General features: G+C 49.1%; 4 protein-coding genes across 7 annotated transcripts in view; 2 read left to right on the top strand and 2 right to left on the bottom strand.

Moving 5' to 3' along the window:
* Positions 1 to 48: 48 nt before the first annotated feature.
* LOC6598911 (salivary glue protein Sgs-3) lies at positions 49 to 769 on the top strand. The gene is made up of 2 exons (XM_002023977.2): positions 49 to 73; positions 162 to 769. Exons 1-2 carry the CDS (start codon positions 49 to 51, stop codon positions 734 to 736), a joined length of 600 nt encoding a protein of 199 aa, XP_002024013.2. The 3' UTR covers positions 737 to 769.
* Positions 770 to 1,267: 498 nt separating this feature from the next.
* Positions 1,268 to 3,238, bottom strand: LOC6598910 (putative alpha-L-fucosidase). Its single transcript, XM_026992028.1, has 6 exons — positions 2,939 to 3,238; positions 2,727 to 2,868; positions 2,555 to 2,661; positions 2,017 to 2,493; positions 1,546 to 1,964; positions 1,268 to 1,485 (listed from the first exon to the last, which is right to left on the bottom strand). The coding sequence occupies exons 1-6, from the start codon at positions 3,183 to 3,185 to the stop codon at positions 1,381 to 1,383; spliced, it is 1,497 nt and encodes a 498-aa protein (XP_026847829.1). The 5' UTR covers positions 3,186 to 3,238; the 3' UTR covers positions 1,268 to 1,380.
* A 2,324-nt stretch (positions 3,239 to 5,562) lies between these two features.
* The window catches only part of LOC6598909 (MOB kinase activator-like 2), a 39,162-nt gene continuing 26,475 nt past the window's right edge, over positions 5,563 to 18,249 (bottom strand). For 3 of the 4 annotated variants that reach the window (XM_026992168.1, XM_026992166.1, XM_026992164.1), the window contains exons 2-4: positions 10,713 to 10,873; positions 8,024 to 8,120; positions 5,563 to 7,960 (exon numbers count right to left, since the gene is read on the bottom strand). In XM_026992168.1, coding sequence (XP_026847969.1) covers positions 6,784 to 7,960; positions 8,024 to 8,120; positions 10,713 to 10,873 — 1,435 coding nt within the window. In that variant the 3' untranslated portion in view covers positions 5,563 to 6,783. Of the gene's footprint in view, positions 7,961 to 8,023; positions 8,121 to 10,712; positions 10,874 to 10,981; positions 11,344 to 18,249 lie in introns of those variants that run through there. The other variant, XM_026992167.1, reaches the window with a different exon arrangement.
* Positions 11,408 to 13,101, top strand: LOC6598907 (salivary glue protein Sgs-3). The gene is made up of 2 exons (XM_002023973.2): positions 11,408 to 12,183; positions 12,254 to 13,101. Exons 1-2 carry the CDS (start codon positions 12,156 to 12,158, stop codon positions 12,997 to 12,999), a joined length of 774 nt encoding a protein of 257 aa, XP_002024009.1. The 5' UTR covers positions 11,408 to 12,155; the 3' UTR covers positions 13,000 to 13,101.

Below are 18,249 nucleotides of genomic sequence, written 5' to 3'. Positions count from 1 at the left end.
ATCAGTTCGTGGCACCTCCTCACCTGACAAGTCAATTTAAGCACTAGAATGAAGCTGACCATTGCCATCATCGGTAAGTAGATCCGATCCCCCAAAGGATCGGTTGTTAATCTCCTTGAATCACTTCATTCTTTATCCTTTCCATGCCACTCCATCCGCAGCGAGCATCCTGCTCATCAGCTTGGCCGATCTTGCCACTGGCTCGTCGTGTGGATGCACGGAACCAACAACACCAAAGCCATGCACGACAACACCAACGCCATGCTCTCCAACAACTCCCAAGCCAACAACTCCCAAGCCAACAACTCCCAAGCCAACAACTCCCAAGCCAACAACTCCCAAGCCAACAACTCCCAAGCCAACAACTCCCAAGCCAACAACTCCTAAGCCAACAACTCCCAAGCCAACAACGACTTGCAGCACTGCAAAACCCACCAAGCCGACAGAACCCACCAAGCCGACAAAACCCACCAAGCCGACAGAACCCACCAAGCCGACAAAACCCACCAAGCCGACAAAACCCACCAAGCCGACAAAACCCACCAAGCCGACAAAACCCACCAAGCCGGCAACAACCACCAAGAGGCCTTCATGCGGCTCCTGCGGTCCTGGTGGTGATGCTTGCCGGGGATGCCCATCCCAGGAGAAGCTCTGCCAGGAGCTGATCAACACTGTGCGCACCCTTGAGCGCAAGATCCGCCAGTGCGTGTGCGGTCAAAAGGATTGGACGTTGTAAGGTGGACCAGCCTTACACCCTACTCCCGGTTGTGATGTGTGATTTGTGATTCGATCCCTGCCAGGCCTTTGGCGGGGACGGCGCTCGCCCTGGACTATGATTTCGACCCAATTGTTATGTTTTCATCAATTCATGTTGTTTAAGTTGACTTTTTATAATAATAATAATAAACCCGTGCGGAAAGCTGTCTTCGGTCGCCTTCCAATCGTTCATCCTGTTGCAAATATCGAGTGATTTTTTCATTAATGACCGACTGGAAAATGGTGTTGTCGATCGTATGGGGTGCCATAGGGAACTACCGATGTGCCAGTTAGAGTAACATGGAGATGTTGTCATCTCCCATCTGAGATCCAAATCTTTCTTCAGTCCAATGAATGGACTTGCGCCAGCATTCTATGATAGGCCTATGACTGTATCAGAAAGCTGTCATGGAACGATGGATGGAAAGTATCCAATGCTTGTCTTGTCAGCAATAAAACAGCTGTGGTCTATTGATACTCATATGGTTTTCAAAGTAATTGGCATACGTTCTTCATAGAGGAAAACAAACAAGTCCCAAGGTTGTTTATTCGGTTAATGCTGATCGAGCTAAAATACATATCAAATTAAAAACAAAGTGTCATCTTACAGATCGTTCTTTAAGCTTATGTTATGGTTATCTTCAATGTCCAGGCGTAGTCAAGGCCCCGCTTATCCATGTGGTTCTTCGGGGGAAACTTGATGTGCAGCTTGTTATGGCTCGAGGTCCACTGCAGGTGGGGAATATTGTTAGAGCACTGTCCGAGAAGCCTCAATAGATGCATCCATACCTGAACTTTGGTGTTCCCCATGCCCAGCATGACAACTTTGGTGGTCTGTTTGGTCAGGACCTCCCCGTTAGTGCCAAAGTCGAGGCCGGTTAAGTGGACATTCCGGGATATGGTGACCTCCTTGCCCAGCGGATGGATGTCCAATTCGTTGGTGTCGTACGGATAGTCCAGTACAAAGGCGTAGATGGCGATGCTGCTATTGGACTCAGCCTGCTGGCCACGGGTGTACCACACGTTTGGCGTCTCGGTGTCGTTCTGGTAGATCCATGGCACGCTGCCATAGATGCCCTCGCCGTTGATCTTTAGCCAGCGACCCATGTCGCGCAGGCGCTCCTCAAATATCGGCAGGATGGTGCCATATTTGGTGGGTCCCACGTTGATCAGGACGTTGCCGTTGCAGCTCACAGTGGTGACGATCTCTGCAACATACGAAATGCGTGACTGATTCCGGATACGGTCCCCTCTACACACCCTTTATAAGATCCTTGGTGCTCATGAAGTTGGACAGACTGACGTCGAAGCGTTGGCCCCAGCTGCTGCGCTCCAGGGTGAAGGCATTCTCCCATTTGTGGGACTGCAGCACGCCCGGATTGAACCGATCCGCGCAGTTGTAGAAGTCTCCGTGCTTGCAGGCCGTGCCCATCCCCCAGCGATCGTTTGTCACGACTGTGTCCCGCACGGGACTGTCGTTGTAGAGCCAGGCAATGAACTGCTCGGACTTCCAGTATTTGGCCGGGGCCTCCCAGTCGCCGTCGGACCAAATGATCTCCGGCAGATACTCCTGCACCAGATCCAACTGCTCGGGCCGCACCTTCTGGTCCACGAAATGCTGCTGCATCAAGAGATGCAACTTGTCGTCGATCCACAGGCGGTTGAACCACTCGAAGAGGGAATAGTACAGGCCGAACTTCAGATCCGAAACACCGCGAACGGCCGCCGCAAGTTCCTCTGTGGAGGGCGGTATATATCTGAATCTATGCCTCCCTCTAAACCCCAACCGAACACTTACTGACTATATCGCGCTTGGGGCCCACATCCATGGAGTTCCAGCTGAAGCTGTGCTTCGAGGGCCACAGGGTGAAGCCATCGTGATGCTTGCTGGTGAGCACAACGTATCTAGAGATGCAGAGGGATAAGTACTTTCCGACTGAACACTCAGCAGAGAGTATGCATGCGTATACCTGGCTCCGCTATCTTTGAACAGCAACGCCCATTGTGTGGCATTGAATAGCTCCGCTGTGAATTCGTCTGCGAATTCCTGATAAGTGAAGTCCGGCTTGTAATTGCGCTGCATGAATTGTATGTACTCCGGTGTGCGCAGATCTGGAATACAGTCAGAGATTCCAGCCTCTCCATAGCACTACAATACGAGAGCAATGTGTGTCGTACTCACTTAACCAATTATGCCAGAACCATTCGGAGCCGAAGCTCGGCACCGAATATACGCCGTAGTGCAAAAAAATGCCCACTTTGGCCTCATCATACCAACGGGGCAGGGGCCGCTGGTCCAGACTGGCCCAATTCGGCTCGTAGCGGGTCCGCGGGGCCATCCCTTGCGCCGCATCCGATCGCCATGCAACCAGCCCCAGCCCCACGACCACCATCCAAACGGGGAATCCAAATCGTGTTACAAGCCCCATTTCTCCACTTAATCACCGGATCTGTTCTGATCTGCTCGGCTCTGCTCTGTTGGACGCTCGGAGCTCTACTGAGCCGAGACTCTCTCAGATCCATCGCTTATAGTGGAGCTGGAAGCCGACGCCGAAGCCGAAGCCCGGCTTCCAGTGGGAGCGACTGGACTGGTGCCTGGAATGCAATTGCCGGCACAACGTGCATGTGTGCGTGTGTGTGGCCAGTGTAAACACAGCCGTGAATATCCGGAGCAGTGCCGCAGTGTTGATAAGAGATTCTGGACTGCGGCGCCCTGCCCTGGGAACTCGCACTCGCACTCGTATTATTTATCAGCATTTCTAATGTGTAAACAGGTTTCGGTTTGGCAGTCTCGGGTCTTGGTGACTGTCTGCTTATCATACCCTTGAAGAGGGCAGGGTAATGTCGAATGGATCAGATGCGTGTGCTGCACACAAGATTGGGATTGGAAATACTTACTTCTGTCTGTAGTGCACTATGCAGGTATTCCTCATCGAGACAGTATTCATTTGTTCATTTATTGTATTCTGATGGTTGTGGCCAATGAAGGACTAGTAATCGTCTGAGATCACAATAGAACATCGTACATAGCAGATAGCACTTCTCTAAAGATTCTCAGTGGAAATACACAGAAAGATGAATGGTACATTGGAGGCAGCATTGAAGATCGGAACCCCGCCTTGGAGGACAAGAATGTGTGATCTGTTATGATCTCCTAGACCAAACCTAAACGTAAACCATATATCATATACCATGGATATGTACACACATACTGACATGCATTTATGAATACATTTTTTTTTAGAAATAACACTATCTTTAGCAACATTTACTGGATGCCTTCTGCTGTTCCTTCTGTTCCAGTAATGCCTGCATATTTTTCTATAATTAACCAACCGAACGATCCTAAAAAATCGAAAAAGTGGAGTTAAAGTTTTTATTTGTATTATCGACAAATGTTTCGTCCATTTATAGCCCATGGATACAGTTCAAACCTCATGCAATCCACACGTGGATTCCAGGGACTCATCCATCCACTCCATCCAGGGAGCATCTCTGCCAGGAGCTGATCAACACTGTGCACAACCATGAGTGCAGGACCGCCAGTGTGCCAGTGCTAATCCCGGCTGTGATTGTGGGACAGCTCCCTCCCATGCGTTTTTCGGAGACGGTGCGCGTCTTGGACTATGATTTCGACCGCATTATTGTTTTCTTTAATGTTTAAAAATAAGACCCGCAAGAGAGTAAGCGGACCACCTTGTACAACTTCGTCATGGACCACCGGGTGAAAAAATGAATGCAAGTGTGGTACAAGCGTGCGCTCATTCCATGTTCGCCTGCTCCTCTTCTCAGGTGCCTTTTCCACTCTCTCTTCAACTACTTTTGCCAGTGCTGGCTCATATTTGCTGTTTGTCTTCTCTCTCTCTTCCAAAGTTTGTGGTTCTGTCACTTGTTTGTGGGCGTGTGAGATGGTGTTTTCAAGATCCAAATGTTCCATGAACGGGCATGGTCCCTCTTTCCTTAAGTTGCATTACCTACAAATGTATGTTTAGTAGGGATATGTGCCCGCATTCCCGCACAATAAGCGATCACTTCTGTCATGGATCGATGACCATTGGGCCCACCGATCTGCAATTGTATCGAAAGGTAGGCATCGGGCCCCACCGATCTGCAATTGTATCGAAAGGTAGGCATCGGGCCCCACCGATCTGCAAGTGTATCGAAAGGTGGTCTTATCAGCAGTAAAACAATGTGCTTAAATTGAACATAACAGTTTACATATTTTATTATCTTCCTTTATGCTCTCTTTAGCTTTTGCATTCGTTTTTGGTTGCTTTTGCGTTTGCGTTTGCGTTTGCTTTCGTTCCTTCCGTGCATTGCATCTGCTTTTGCACCTGTGTTCTATTGATAACTCACATACATGTACATCATCTGTGAGTGCGTGTGTGTGTTTGTGTGTGTGTGTGTGTGTGTGTTTGAGTTCGACAGATCGAAAGTTTGTGGTCATTTCAGTGGACAGTTTTTAGTTTCTGTGGAGAGTGTGTTGTTATCTACATCGGGAGAGGTGGAACCATAGTAACACGCTTATGTCTGTTTAGCTTCTAAGATTCTATACCGAACATTTGTGTTTTTCTTGTAAAGTAATCGTTTTACATTGCCATTCGTTCTTTGTTGGGGATGGTAGTGGGTGGGGTGGGGGGTGGGGAGACAGGAAGGGACGACCAACACAACACAACACAACACAATACTATACAACATACAAGTATCATCAGCTGCTTGTGTGTGTGTGTGTTTTTGGGTAAAATATTTCGTGCATACTTGTAGGCGGCCGCGCCGAGTCGGTGAACGGTGAACGGTGAATCTTTGGTGCATGCTCTGCGGCTCGCGTCGTTAAGTGGAATGCATGTAAGTGGATACATACATACGTGTGGAATACATACGTGCCATACTTTGTTTGTGTTTATTTATTTCCTCCCGATCAGATATCAGCAGTAAAGTCGTTTAAAGTACATAGAGAAATGTTGCATCGTTCGTTGGAAAATGGTGGAGAATCGCGGACATACTCGTACATACATATGCATGTGTATATTTTTGAAAAATCGATCAACAGATGGGACAGAAAGAATTACAATCTCTATTTGCCACGAGCAGTGTGCACTACTCTATCACACGATGCGAATTCAGTTCTCTAGCGAAAAGAATTTCAAACAATTTAACGCATACTTAAACATTCTAGAACATTGGTTAAATACTTGGGTTGAGAGCCTATTATTATTTAAAATTCAGTGTATGTCCTTGTAAAATCCTTTCCCTTCTATCGTCTATCTTAAGCGGGTGGATGATTCCCCTACGGAATCTAGGAAATCAGAGGCATCCAGAGAAACATCATTAAAAGTTATGGATTTTTGGATTTTTGGTTTTGGTTTGGAGTTGGATATAGTACGTTTTCCGTTTCGGGCTTTTTATACATTTTCCATTGGACTCTCGTTTTTAAATAGGTTTATTTGCGGCTCTGGGGGGCGCCCTTTTTTGCTGCCTTGAAGGCTTGTTGTTTTTTGTTTTTTTGTTTGGTTTTTGCGACTCGAAGAAGTAGGTTGACGGCTAAAATACTATCAGAAGCAGAAGCGAGGAGGCTCAACTGCGACAACTCTCTAAACACTATGCTTGCTTGCAGCTCTTTCTATACAGTAGGGTATATCGTACATATCTAGATCAACGTGCTACCCGGCTTACGGAACTACGGATGCCAACACTTTGCGGCTTTATAATAATGTCTCACAATATTCATCTCTCTCTACATCTCTCTCTCTCTCTCTCTCTCTCTCGTTTGTGTTTGCATAATTGTGGCTCTTTCTTTGAGTTTACGTTTTTTGTTTTCTCTTTTTTTCGGTTTTTTGTTTGATTTTTTTTTATTATTTTTACAATATTTTCAACTTTAGGATCATAGAAGTAACATTAAATAACATTTTTGCGTAATTCTAGTATTTCTAATGTTTTTTGTTGTTGTTTTTGTGGCTGCCGCTGCCGCTGCTGCTGCTGCTGCTGCTGCCGCTGGTGCTGTTTTGCTGCTTGCCGTTTTGCTGCTCCCTATGCCGTTGAGGACGCGGATGTGGCACCCCCGGTGGCGGCACTCACCGCATTGCCACCACCGCCTGCGGACGCACCCACAGCGCCCGCCGCATTGCACTGTATGAGGCCACTGTGCGGCACAGTTGTGGACGCCGGCGCCTGATGATGCCCCTGGTGGCCTTGGTGGCCCTGGTGGCCGTGATGCCCGTGTGGGTGGTGCTGGTGATGGTGCTGGTGGTGGTGATGGTGGTGGTGATGGTTCAAGTGGTTCAGATTGTGGTTATTGTTATTATTGTTGCTAAAGTTTAAATGTAGTGCGCCCGCGCCATTGTTCAGGGCCGCTGAGGCAGCGCCGTCCGCTCCTGGTCCCGCCGCAGACGCTGACGACGACGCCGCCGCCTGTGGAACCGCCGAGGTGCAGTACCGCGTAGTATCACCGAATTCGCCGCTGGTCAGGTCGCCCAGTATGCCGCCCAGCAGGCCACCGCTGCCGGCCGGCTTGCAGCCCGCTCCCGCCTCCGGCTGGGTGCAGATGGGCGGCGCCGCAGAGTCCCCGTCGATGAGGGAGGCTGACGCCGAGGCGGTTGTGGTGTGGCTGTTGCTGCTGTTGCTGTGGCTGTTGCTTTGTGAATTGACGTGCAGCGCCTCCGCGGGGGAGGTGCTGTTGCTGGTGCTGCTGCTATTGTTGTGCTGCTGCTGATGTTGATGCTGCTGATGCTGATCGGTGCAGCCGGAGGCACCAGCGGCTGTTGCTGTGGCTGCGACGACTGGCGGCGAGGATGAGGAGGAGGAGTGCTCGTGCACCGACGAGGACGAATCCTGGCCGCTGGTGTCGTCGGTTAGGCGCAATGCAACCTCCAGATCGCGCAGCACATCCGTCTCCTTCTCGTCGATCAGGTTGAAGCGCCGATGCAGAGCGGTGAGGTGCGCAAAGGTCAGATTTAGATGGGTGTGCAAGCCGAGCAGCGCGATTTCTCGGAAATGCGCCGCATACAGATGCGCTATCACATGGAATTGCAAGCGTAGGATCTTCCGCGCGATCGACTCGAACGAGCCGGGGAACTCGTTCGCGTATTTGGTTGGGAATATCGACTCATCGCTGACCGTCTTCTGCGTGAACGTCATCACGTAGTCGATGTACTGGGGCGCCGCCACGCGCGTCTTCTTGCCCTTCTCGTCGAACCATAAGTACGTTCTGTTCGGAGATAAAAGCCGTATTAGTTTTCCATTCAATCACGAAGGGGTGTTGAAGGCTTACCTGTTGCCAGGTCCAGTCATGTCTGCGCAACCGGATTGTGTACAAAATTCACTAATAGTTCCATATACCAGATTTACATGCTCGAAGAGAGCCAGGGCTGCAAGAGAGAACGAGAGAGAGAGAGTGAGATTATGGATTTGGCAGACTAGAAAAGGTTATCCTTAATATGAGGTATGATTATGTGAAAGGAATCTTGGGGAAGGGTATCTTCCCTGCACAAAAGAGGAGTCGGGAGCACTAGATATAGCTAGAGTTTCACAACTCCCTAAATTTCAGCGATGGAAGGCCCACAGATAGTGCCTAAAGTACTGTAGTAATATCTCTTATCATTAACGGTAGAGAGGACGTACTCCAAGCAGTTCTTAGTCGGAGTTTCTTTCACTGCTTTGGCGGTGACATCGAAGGAGGTCTCCCCAGTGAGGTCAATGCCAAGTCCAATATTTGCACAACTGGCAGGGCAGGCATTACGTCATTCCGAGTTGTTGCATTATGAAATGGCCAGAGGCACAGCGGCACAGAGGCAGAACAAACACAAATTATGTGCTGCAAGATAAGCGCTTGTGGCAGGGGCAGGCGCAGAGGCAGAGGCAGGGCAGTCTCTGTAAAGTCAGCAATCTTTCGAATAGTGGATGTGGATATGAACTTGCAGTGGACACCCCCTCACTCTGACCCTGACCCTGACCCTGACCCTGAGATCCAGCGCCCACGACAGAACCCCTTTGGCCTTTGATGCGTTGCCAATACCCTATATATACCCTGGGAGAGGGTATATCATAGCGATGATTGATCGTCAAGGCAAGCCAAAGCTTCAAAGCTGTTTATTTTTCTCTGCAGAAATCGTTCCACAATAAAGACATCATCGAGCGTGGGGATATGGAGGATAGATGGATGAAAGAATGACTGAATGAATGAAGGATAAGTGCAGAATGAAAGAATGAATGGAGAATGATTATGGCATGAATGAAGGCAGTGGAGGGATGAGTGTGGTGCTGGTGGGTGCCTTCGGGTGTTTGTGGAAGCTACAATTTGCTGACACATTGCCAATTAGCCGCCTCATTTTGCTGGCAACAAAGAACCGTGTAATTTGCCCACCCAGCAGCAGCAGCAGCAGGCAGCAAACAAAAAAAGAGATTATTTACAGGATGATGTAATTTCTCAAATATCGATTCGCGTTCAATGGCAAAGGCAAACAAATAAGGCTGCTCCTCCTTCCCTGCGGGTGGCGGCTGTAGAGTTAATTAATATGTGACTCACAGCAGGGGGACAACAGATTAGATACTTAATTATTTATTCATACAGAGCGACAGATAGAGGGGTTCAAAGAGTCTTCGTGGATTCCGTGTAATCCATTGAGGCGTCCTTCTGTGGCAGAACAATCGCCCAACGGGAAACACAGGTCAAATGGAGAGCACCCAAGGGCTATTTTCTGTCCTGCGGTCTCCCAGATCTCCAAACAGATCTTGCTATCGGCCACAGACTGGCTTCAGGTTCAATGCGCAGCGATCGATAGGAGGCCTCTATCGCTGCACTCCCGTACCACCCCCTCCCCATCTCTGCCGACGGCCAAGGTCCGAAAACGCTACTGAATGGCGATTAGATGGCGGCTATCAAACTTTTGCCCAGCAGCTGACGCGCTCTGGCTACGGCTGTGCCTGTGCCTCTGGCTGTGGGACTGTGGGACTGTGGCTCGTTAAACTCATTTATAAATCACACGATAAAGCTGGGGCAACAATAGCCGCCTAATAGCGCAGCCAAATGCCAAATGGTAGACGTGAATAAATCAAAGCCAATTCGAAAACAACAAAAGATTGCAAACTTTGCAGCTGCGGGGCTTGAACACTTGCTAGATACCCTTTTTGAAAAGAAATTCCATAGAAATCAAGGCAAATCATTCGAAAAACAATCCTGGAAATTCTCGTCTCACGCTGTTTGTGGTTGAACTCCTCCTTTATATGGATCTCAACTATCCACACATCTCCGATCTACTTGTAGGCGCTTGTTGCGCTTCGTTTCTTTGTCTCGTATTCGAATCCAGACCAAATATTGAATATGCCGCTCATCCGAAAGTGCTGATTGGTGCTATGGACAAAGAATGCCAGACAAAGAGTCAAATGCGTATGCGTTGCGCATCAGGAAAAGTGCAACTATCAGAAATTGAGACACCACCAGGGCCATTGAACGCTCATCGGCTCGGAACGAGATTAGGATCTGTTCCTGAAGTGGCATTTATCTGCCAGAGCTCAGTTTATAATCGCAGTCCTACTCGGAAAGCCCATGAGTCCACCACAGCCATGTTTTGAAAAGGTAGAATCTCACTCGTCTGCTTCTCCTTCCTTCCTTCCAACCTTCGGAGCATACTTAAAGCCTCCCGATTCCTTCCCACCTTCGGAGCATACTTAAAGCCTCCCGATTCCTTCCCACCTTCGGAGCATACTTAAACCTCCGCAACGAATCTTCTCCTCGTCGCGTACTTAAACCATATGAAAAGAGGACACCATAAGCCATGGTCTCCTATGAAGTAGGGGAGAATCAATTCCAAGATGCTTAGTGGGTGGCTATTTCTCTGCTAGGGTAAAAATCACGTGAATAAAAACGAACACTAAAGCCAGCGAGCCGAGCCGTTGCTTGAATGATGAATAATGAATACTGAGTAATGAATAGTATATACGGACGGGGGTGGAGTACTTACTGTGTGACGCCAGCCATTCATTGTAGTCCAAGCCTGCGGGTAGATCCACCAAGGCTTTGAGATCAGCTTCAGGTAATTTACGTTCTAGGACACTCTCCTCCAAATACAGTTTGGTGTCTGTTGAATTTTGATCGCCATCGCGTTCTTTGCGACGGGCCTTGCTGTAAGGACACAAGAGAGAGATTTTCAATTAGTTTTGTGGATCCCTTGGGGGGGGGGGTAGGGGGTTCATTGTTCAGAGTGTTCTGTTCTGTTGTGTGGACTCTCACCCAGCTACGCAGAGAAAGGTGTCGACAGAGTCCTGCGCATAGCGGTACAGGGTGCCCAGGGTATCACCGATTTTGGCGGGTATTGTTGTCACTTGCCACATAAAACGCGCCGTTTTCAATAGACATTTAATCACATAGGAGGAGGGCGGTGACGGTGGCCCTGTTGCTGTTGCTGTTGCTGTTGCCGTTGCTGTTGCAGTAGTTGTTGCCCCTTGGACCGAACCACTCTTTAGCTTTGACTTTGATTCCGATACGGAATCGAATGTTACTCCCACTATTCGTGTTGTTGGCACCTTTGAGCTTAGAGTTTCTTTCATTTTTTGGTTTGGTTACATTGCTTTGGTCATCTTGCGTCCTGCAAACACAAAGCACACAACAGAGCACTGAGCCACAGTTCCAAACCCCAACTGAACCGAACCGAAGCGAACCGAACCGATCGCGAACCAGATGCCCCAAGTGACTCGCCTCAAATGCCCAAAGGGTGGCACTCTCTCGAGTGCTCAAGATTCGCGTGGAGATTCGGCTACAAATTCAAACAAAGAAATCGGAGAGTGACGAAGGCAAGGGCAAGGGCAAGGGCAGGGGCTGGGGCTGGGGTTCTTAGCGTAGATTAAAATATCTCGAAACTGAAGGACCAGTGGATCTTGTAATAATGAATCTATGTCGAAGATCTGTGTGGAATCGTTACTGAGGAATGTGAATGATATAATAGAACGATTTAGTTATCGAAGCATTAATCGACGTGGCAGCACGCTGTTTCCCGCCAGAAGCGTTGCCACCTGGCATCTAGGGCGCGGATTGGGATGCCACTTTCCAAGCACCCCATGCACCCCATGCATGGCCAGGAAAGAACCTTGAACTTGGGCGACACACGCGCCCGACACACACCCAGCGATCCAGCCAGCGAAATGCCGGCACGTTTCGCTATTCTTAGCCTTAACCGCCGCCGTTTAGGCTTTTTAGACGGAGTTCGGGTTTATTTGCTCTAGAGACAAATGGTTTTTGATCCATTTTTATAAAGTTGCTGTGTAAACGGCACTGAAATTATACGTGGACCCCCATGCTGGACGGTGGAAGGCGCCTATAAAAGCGCAAGCCTGCCCCAAGAAAGGCATCAGTTTGTGGCTTAACATCTTCGGAAGAAGTTCATCCAATTCACGAAAGAGTTACCGACATGAAGACCACCGTTGCATGCGCCATTGGTGGGTAGTGTCGATCCCTATCCTGGGGATCGGTTCGGAGTTCGACTTTAATCTTCCTTTCATTTTACAGCGAGCATCCTGCTCATCAGCTTGGCCGATCTGGCCACTGGATTGGCGTGTGGATGCACGGAACCAACAACAACACCCGAGCCATGCACAGAAACAACAACAACACCAGAGCCATGCACAACAACACCAAAGCCATGCACAGAAACAACAACAACACCAAAGCCGTGCACGACAACACCAAAGCCATGCACAGAAACAACAACAACACCAGAGCCATGCACAGAAACAACAACAACACCAGAGCCATGCACAGAAACAACAACAACACCAGAGCCATGCACAGAAACAACAACACCAGAGCCATGCACAACAACTCCCAAGCCAACAACGCCCAAGCCAACAACTCCCAAGCCAACAACTCCCAAGCCAACAACTCCCAAGCCAACAACGCCCAAGCCAACAACTCCCAAGCCAACAACTCCCAAGCCAACAACTCCCAAGCCAACAACGCCCAAGCCAACAACAACTCGCAAGCCAACAACAACTCGCAAGCCAACAACCACAAAGCGTACTACGAAAGCCACCAGGCCTACGACAACAACCACTCGCAGGACTACAGAAGCCACCAAGCCGACAACAACCACCAAGAAGCCACCGCATTCATGCTGCTCCTGCGGACCCGGTGGCAACGCCTGCGCGGGCTGCCCGCCCAGGGAGTACCTCTGCCAGGAGCTGATCAACTCTGCGCGCAACCTCGAGCAAAGGATCCGCCAGTGCGTGTGCGGACAGGCCAGCTGGCTGCTTTAAGAGCAGTCCCTGTTCCTGGTCCCGCTCCTGATCCGATCTCATGACACAGCCCCTTGGACTACGATTTCCACGTTTCTTATAAGGTACTGTTGGCCACCATTTGGTGTCGGTCAATGTTGTTAATATATTCTGATAATACACAGGAGCGAAAGACACTCCGTTCATCCTTTGCGCAAATATTAAAAAAAAAAAAGCATTTGATTTATTATTCAAGGAAGAACTCAACATGAAATATCCAAAGTCTCTTGGAGAAAAGGGATCATTGGGGATATCATTAGGATCAGAGATATAAACGATCTCCTTGAGCAAAAATACATCTCCAAAGTCAAGAATTAATGCTGGAACTGGACAATTCTTTCAGATGATCTGAATTTCAAGCAGAAACAACTTCCTACAACTACAATCGCCGCAAAACAATCAGAAACCCTCGCCAGACGCGACTAAAAAATAAATTTACGTACTCGTAAATCTTATCAAAAAGAAGAATCAACAATTTGTTGTACACTTTTCTACGTTTCTACGTTTTTATTTGTTTATACGAGTTGCCCCCCCAAAGGAACAAAAAAAAAACCAGAAAGTGCGTGGCGTGGCATGGCGTGGTCCCATGAATGGTGGCGGCTGGAGAGGCAGAGCCCGAACCAAACTTATTTATCAGTCGAGTGGAGTCGGGGAGGGCACAGGCAAAGCGGCTCTTTGGGCACTTAAAAAATAAACCCACTTGTGATTATAATTATGCCCATGACTCCCACCGCCCACCCCCCCGCCCACCAGCACGAAGGCGCGGGAGGAGAGCCAACGAAGCGTGCTGATAAAGCTCCCAAATGCCTAGGCACATATGCACACGAGTTGATCCACATGAGTACGAGTATATCTGCATACAGCAGAGGTCACAATAATAGCACACATGACCTCTGTACCGCCAAAGTCGGGTAAGTTCTGCCGATGCTCGGTTCAATATTCGATTGAAATGTATCCCTTTATCCCTTAAACCCCCACGGCTGATCTCTCCATTTCACCTTTTCCTCTTCTTTCTGTCGCCCCTATTGGGTTGACCCCAGCTGTAGATACGAGTATATATGTTTGGGGGTATACGAGTATATAGTTATGACATTTGTGCGCATTTGTTTTTCCCATTTTCAGCTCTGTGGCAGCCAGGCATGGCCCCCAACCCCAGGGGGAGGCCCCTCAATGGGCAGGTAACTTCCCAGTTCCGTTCCAACCTCTAACCCCCGCCTCCGCCCGCCACCTGCCCCGCTCTATCTGTCTGTAGATAATGAAAATTGGGCCCCCGCATGCGGCAGCGGCGGCGGCAGCGGCAGTGCCACATTGTCATTGAGGTTGAATTTGAATATTCCAAGGACACCTGATGGTGGCTGAGAAGGGGATGGGGATGGGGATGGGATGGTGGCGCCACTTGGGGGCCAAGTACAGGTGCAGGTCAGAGGTCATGCCCGCATGTGCTTTAGTTTCAATTGAAATCCACTGCCGGATGCCAGTCCTTGATGGCCCACAAAGATTGCGAGGACGAATCTCAAGGGTGGAATATCTTACAATGAAAAAAGCTCTTACATCAGGGAAAAGCTTAAAGGTTAGCTGTAACTCTCATTCGGGGCCGTCTTCAAGGAGCAAGCCACAGTGCCCAAGGGAGGCAGAGAGAGAGAGAGAGAGAGAGAGAGAGAGAGAGAGAGAGAGATCGCCAAAGCTCTCTTCCCATGCCAAACGCCAGGCAAAAGCGCAAGATCGAAAAGCTCTCTCAACGAATCATTCACTTTTTTCTACCTGCACACACACACGCACACACACACACTCGCGCATGCAATAAGAGGGTTTTTTTTTGTCCACTGTTTTCTATCGATTCGATAAGGAAATTAGCAGCGGCGGTGCTGCTAGAGACTGCCGTCTCTCAGTTACTCAGTTTCTCAGTTTCCCAATGCCTCGTGACACACACATTCTTTCGTTGGAGAAAACCCAGCAACACGTGCGTGCACTCCCGCTGGTGGCAGTGGCAGTGGCAGGCTCCCCTTCGATCGTGGCCTCCAATTACACTGACACACTGACACACACAGCCCACCCCCCACCACCCCTCAATCGAAATGGCATGTGGGGGAGTGGGGTGGGGGCTGCCTTCTTCGAATTTCACAAGAACTACCACGAAACACACCAGCACAAAGCACCATAAAGTAATTTGATTATTGTCCGAGTTCTTGTATGGTATAAAGCACCACCCCGGCCCCGACCGCCCCGACCGCACCTCGATTTGTGGTCGCAGAGCAGTCCGCAGATATATTTGCACGTCAGATGGTGCTTGTTTCGCATTTCAGGCCGCAACGCAGGCAACGTCGCGACGCGTCAAGCGGAGGCCCAAAACTAAAACAAAAACTAAGGTCCGCAAAAACGAATCGAAATCGGAATCGAAATCCAAATCGAAATCGAACGCAGAACGCAGAAAGCAGAAAGCAGAATTGGGGTGCATAAAAATGTGATAAATAAATTGAAATTTGAACACATCATTTCCGTATTTGCCCCATCATCAACCCCCACCCCATGCCCCACGGCTGGATGAGGAGCGTGTGCCGCGAATGGGGCAGGTTGCATGACAGACCCTGACCAGGGACCAGAGAGAGAATCCTCTGGGCGGCCAAGAATCAATTAGCGATATGGAAAAATGGAAAAATGAAAGAAAATTTCCAATATCCAATATCGAATAAGTGGACGATAGGGAACCTGTCTCAATGATATATTTATTATGGCGGCAGCAGCGGACCAAGTAAATGAAATGAAAAGGAACATATGGCACCCCACCGCACCGCACCGCACCGCACCGCACCGCACCGCACCGCACTGGGGGGGTGGGCTGGTTGGCTCTAATTGGGGCATATGCACCGACTCGAGACACCTCTGGGAGGCATGGCCATGAGCACACATGTCGCTCCCCATGTCCATGGCCCGCCGCTGCTCCACCCTTTATCATTTCAGATAAGTGCACCACCACCGCCACCACCACCGCCAGACAGACACCAGGCTCCCCCCAATGCCCCGAAAGTATTGCGATAGGCCCTCCGTGCCATATGTCACGCACAACAGAAACCAATCACCGCGATATTGATCTATCAATTAAAAGGCTTTTGCTGTTGCCACATCTCCTCCGCCAGATATATAATACCCACATATCTGCATAGTATATGGTGGAGAAGCGCCGTGTATGGATGGATATATGGAAACGTTGTTCCTGATCTCCGACAACATTCGAGGAGGCACTCTTTGGGGGTGAATTTCTTGGAACTAGACAATAATTGTAGGGCCATTAAAGTTTTAGCATAGATCTCTGGCATGATTTGGTGCTGATATTTCAGAGATTTGGTGTTTATGATTATGACTGGCACCCACTACTTGGGATGGGTCTGTTAAATGATGATGAAATCTAAGCAAAAACCGAACGTTGTCGTGTGGAATGGAAATGTACGCGAGCGAGCGAGTTGTATGGCAGGGAAATATTGCCCAATATCCCACCAGACAATGACTAAACTACGCCCCAGAAGAAGGCGAAACGAAACGAAACAAAAGGCACCAGAGAGCTAGGTAGCTCTCGGCTCCGACAATAGACAATGGAGAATACTGTTGTCTTTGGCCCCTCCTGCCTCCTCCTCCACCTCCTCCTTGTTTTCCATAACCGCTATCATCTATACATACACGTCTCTGGAGGGTCTCGCTGTGGGGGTGGGATGAGTGCTGTTGTTGAAAGTAACTGCGACGCACCGCACGGTGTAAGTGTCGAAAGGTGTGGAAATTACTATAGAAACAACAACTCCTTAGAGAAAGAGAGAGAGAGTGCGAGTGCGCGGAAGAGGGAGAGTTAATAGCCATAAAAGCGGAGACAGAGAGTGCAGTCAACAATTACAACAGCAAATGCCCGATAAGATATAGAAAAAAAAGCCAACCTGATCAAGAAAAACAAAACCCACAGAATATTTCGAATATTGGCCACAATTTGTTGTGCCTCTGCCTCTGCCTCTGCTTTTGATGATGTAATGGCCCACAAATATGGGCCGTCTAACTGGCTAGAAGCTGATGCGGCACTCGAGCCAGAAGAAGGGCCCAGCCATTGACTCATTGAGTCGGCCTGCCAAAATGAGCATGAAAACGTGACAGCATAATGGCATCATAAAAGATACACGATAGCCCCCCACACACACACACACAGGCACACACACACAGGCACAAAATCAGGCCAAAAAAGAGTGGACTCTTTAGGCCGAAAGTAAGGCAAAACGCAGCCTGGGGCTGTTTGTCCAAGCTGAAGACGAGCTCAAGTCTGTGTCCTCCCATAGATTTCCTTGATTCCCGGATAGCGTACACTTTCTGTGTGGGAGGAAAGATCTGTGTGTGTGTGTGCGTGCAACCCCCGCTACCATTTGACATTCGGGCCCCCCCAACGAGAGTACGGCTTGAAATATGACCCACAACCGGTTCGATATAAGATTCATAAATAATAGCGCGAAGGCGTCTCGCTGGAGGCCACTCAACTGACGGCGGGGGGGAGGGGGAGCGGGAGCGGGGAGGCCGCTCGACGGAATTACGTCATATCGATCGATCCGATGCATTTACCCCGTTGGCACCGCACCACCACCCTCCCGCGGATCAATGCGATCGTTTATTGACACTGGGACAATTAAATGGGGGAATATTTAAACAGGCAGACGTGTAAAAGTTGAGTAATTTCCCTTTTTTTTTTTTCTTTTTCTTACGAGTACTACTACAACTACTCCCGAGTGCGTATAAATTATCATGGCAAATCAAACGATCGCCAGAGCCTCGTTTAATTAATGGCAATTACGGGTGCGAGTACGGGTACGGTTACGGGTTGAGCGAAAACTAAGGCAGAACACAGTGCACCACATACTCGTAGTACATACATACATACATACATATGTCTGCCCTCTTTTGATCGATGTCAATTCGTGAGTCAACCGAAATTCGTGAAGGAGAAACGGAGGAGGCGCAAGTGCAACAGAACGGTGGAATAGAGCAAATCATAGGTTGGGAAATCGGTGTGCCACAGAGAACAGCCCAACAGCCCAACAGCCCAACACCCCAACACGATAACGATCGGAGAGGAGCCCACAGAGGGGGCTCTTATCGGCGTTGTGAAAGGGGCAAATAATTGGCTTTTGCTGTATCAATCATCGAAATGGGAGCTTCAAATACTCTCCGCGATTAGATTAGTTGATTGAATGGAGCTTTTACGTACCA

This window comes from Drosophila persimilis, unplaced genomic scaffold (assembly GCF_003286085.1).
Source record: "Drosophila persimilis strain 14011-0111.01,24,50 unplaced genomic scaffold, DperRS2 tig00000700-arrow-arrow-pilon, whole genome shotgun sequence".
Classification (NCBI taxonomy): Eukaryota; Metazoa; Arthropoda; class Insecta; order Diptera; family Drosophilidae; genus Drosophila; species Drosophila persimilis.
Note: the sequence above shows the minus strand (reverse complement) of the source record. Positions and strands in the feature narration are given on the sequence as shown.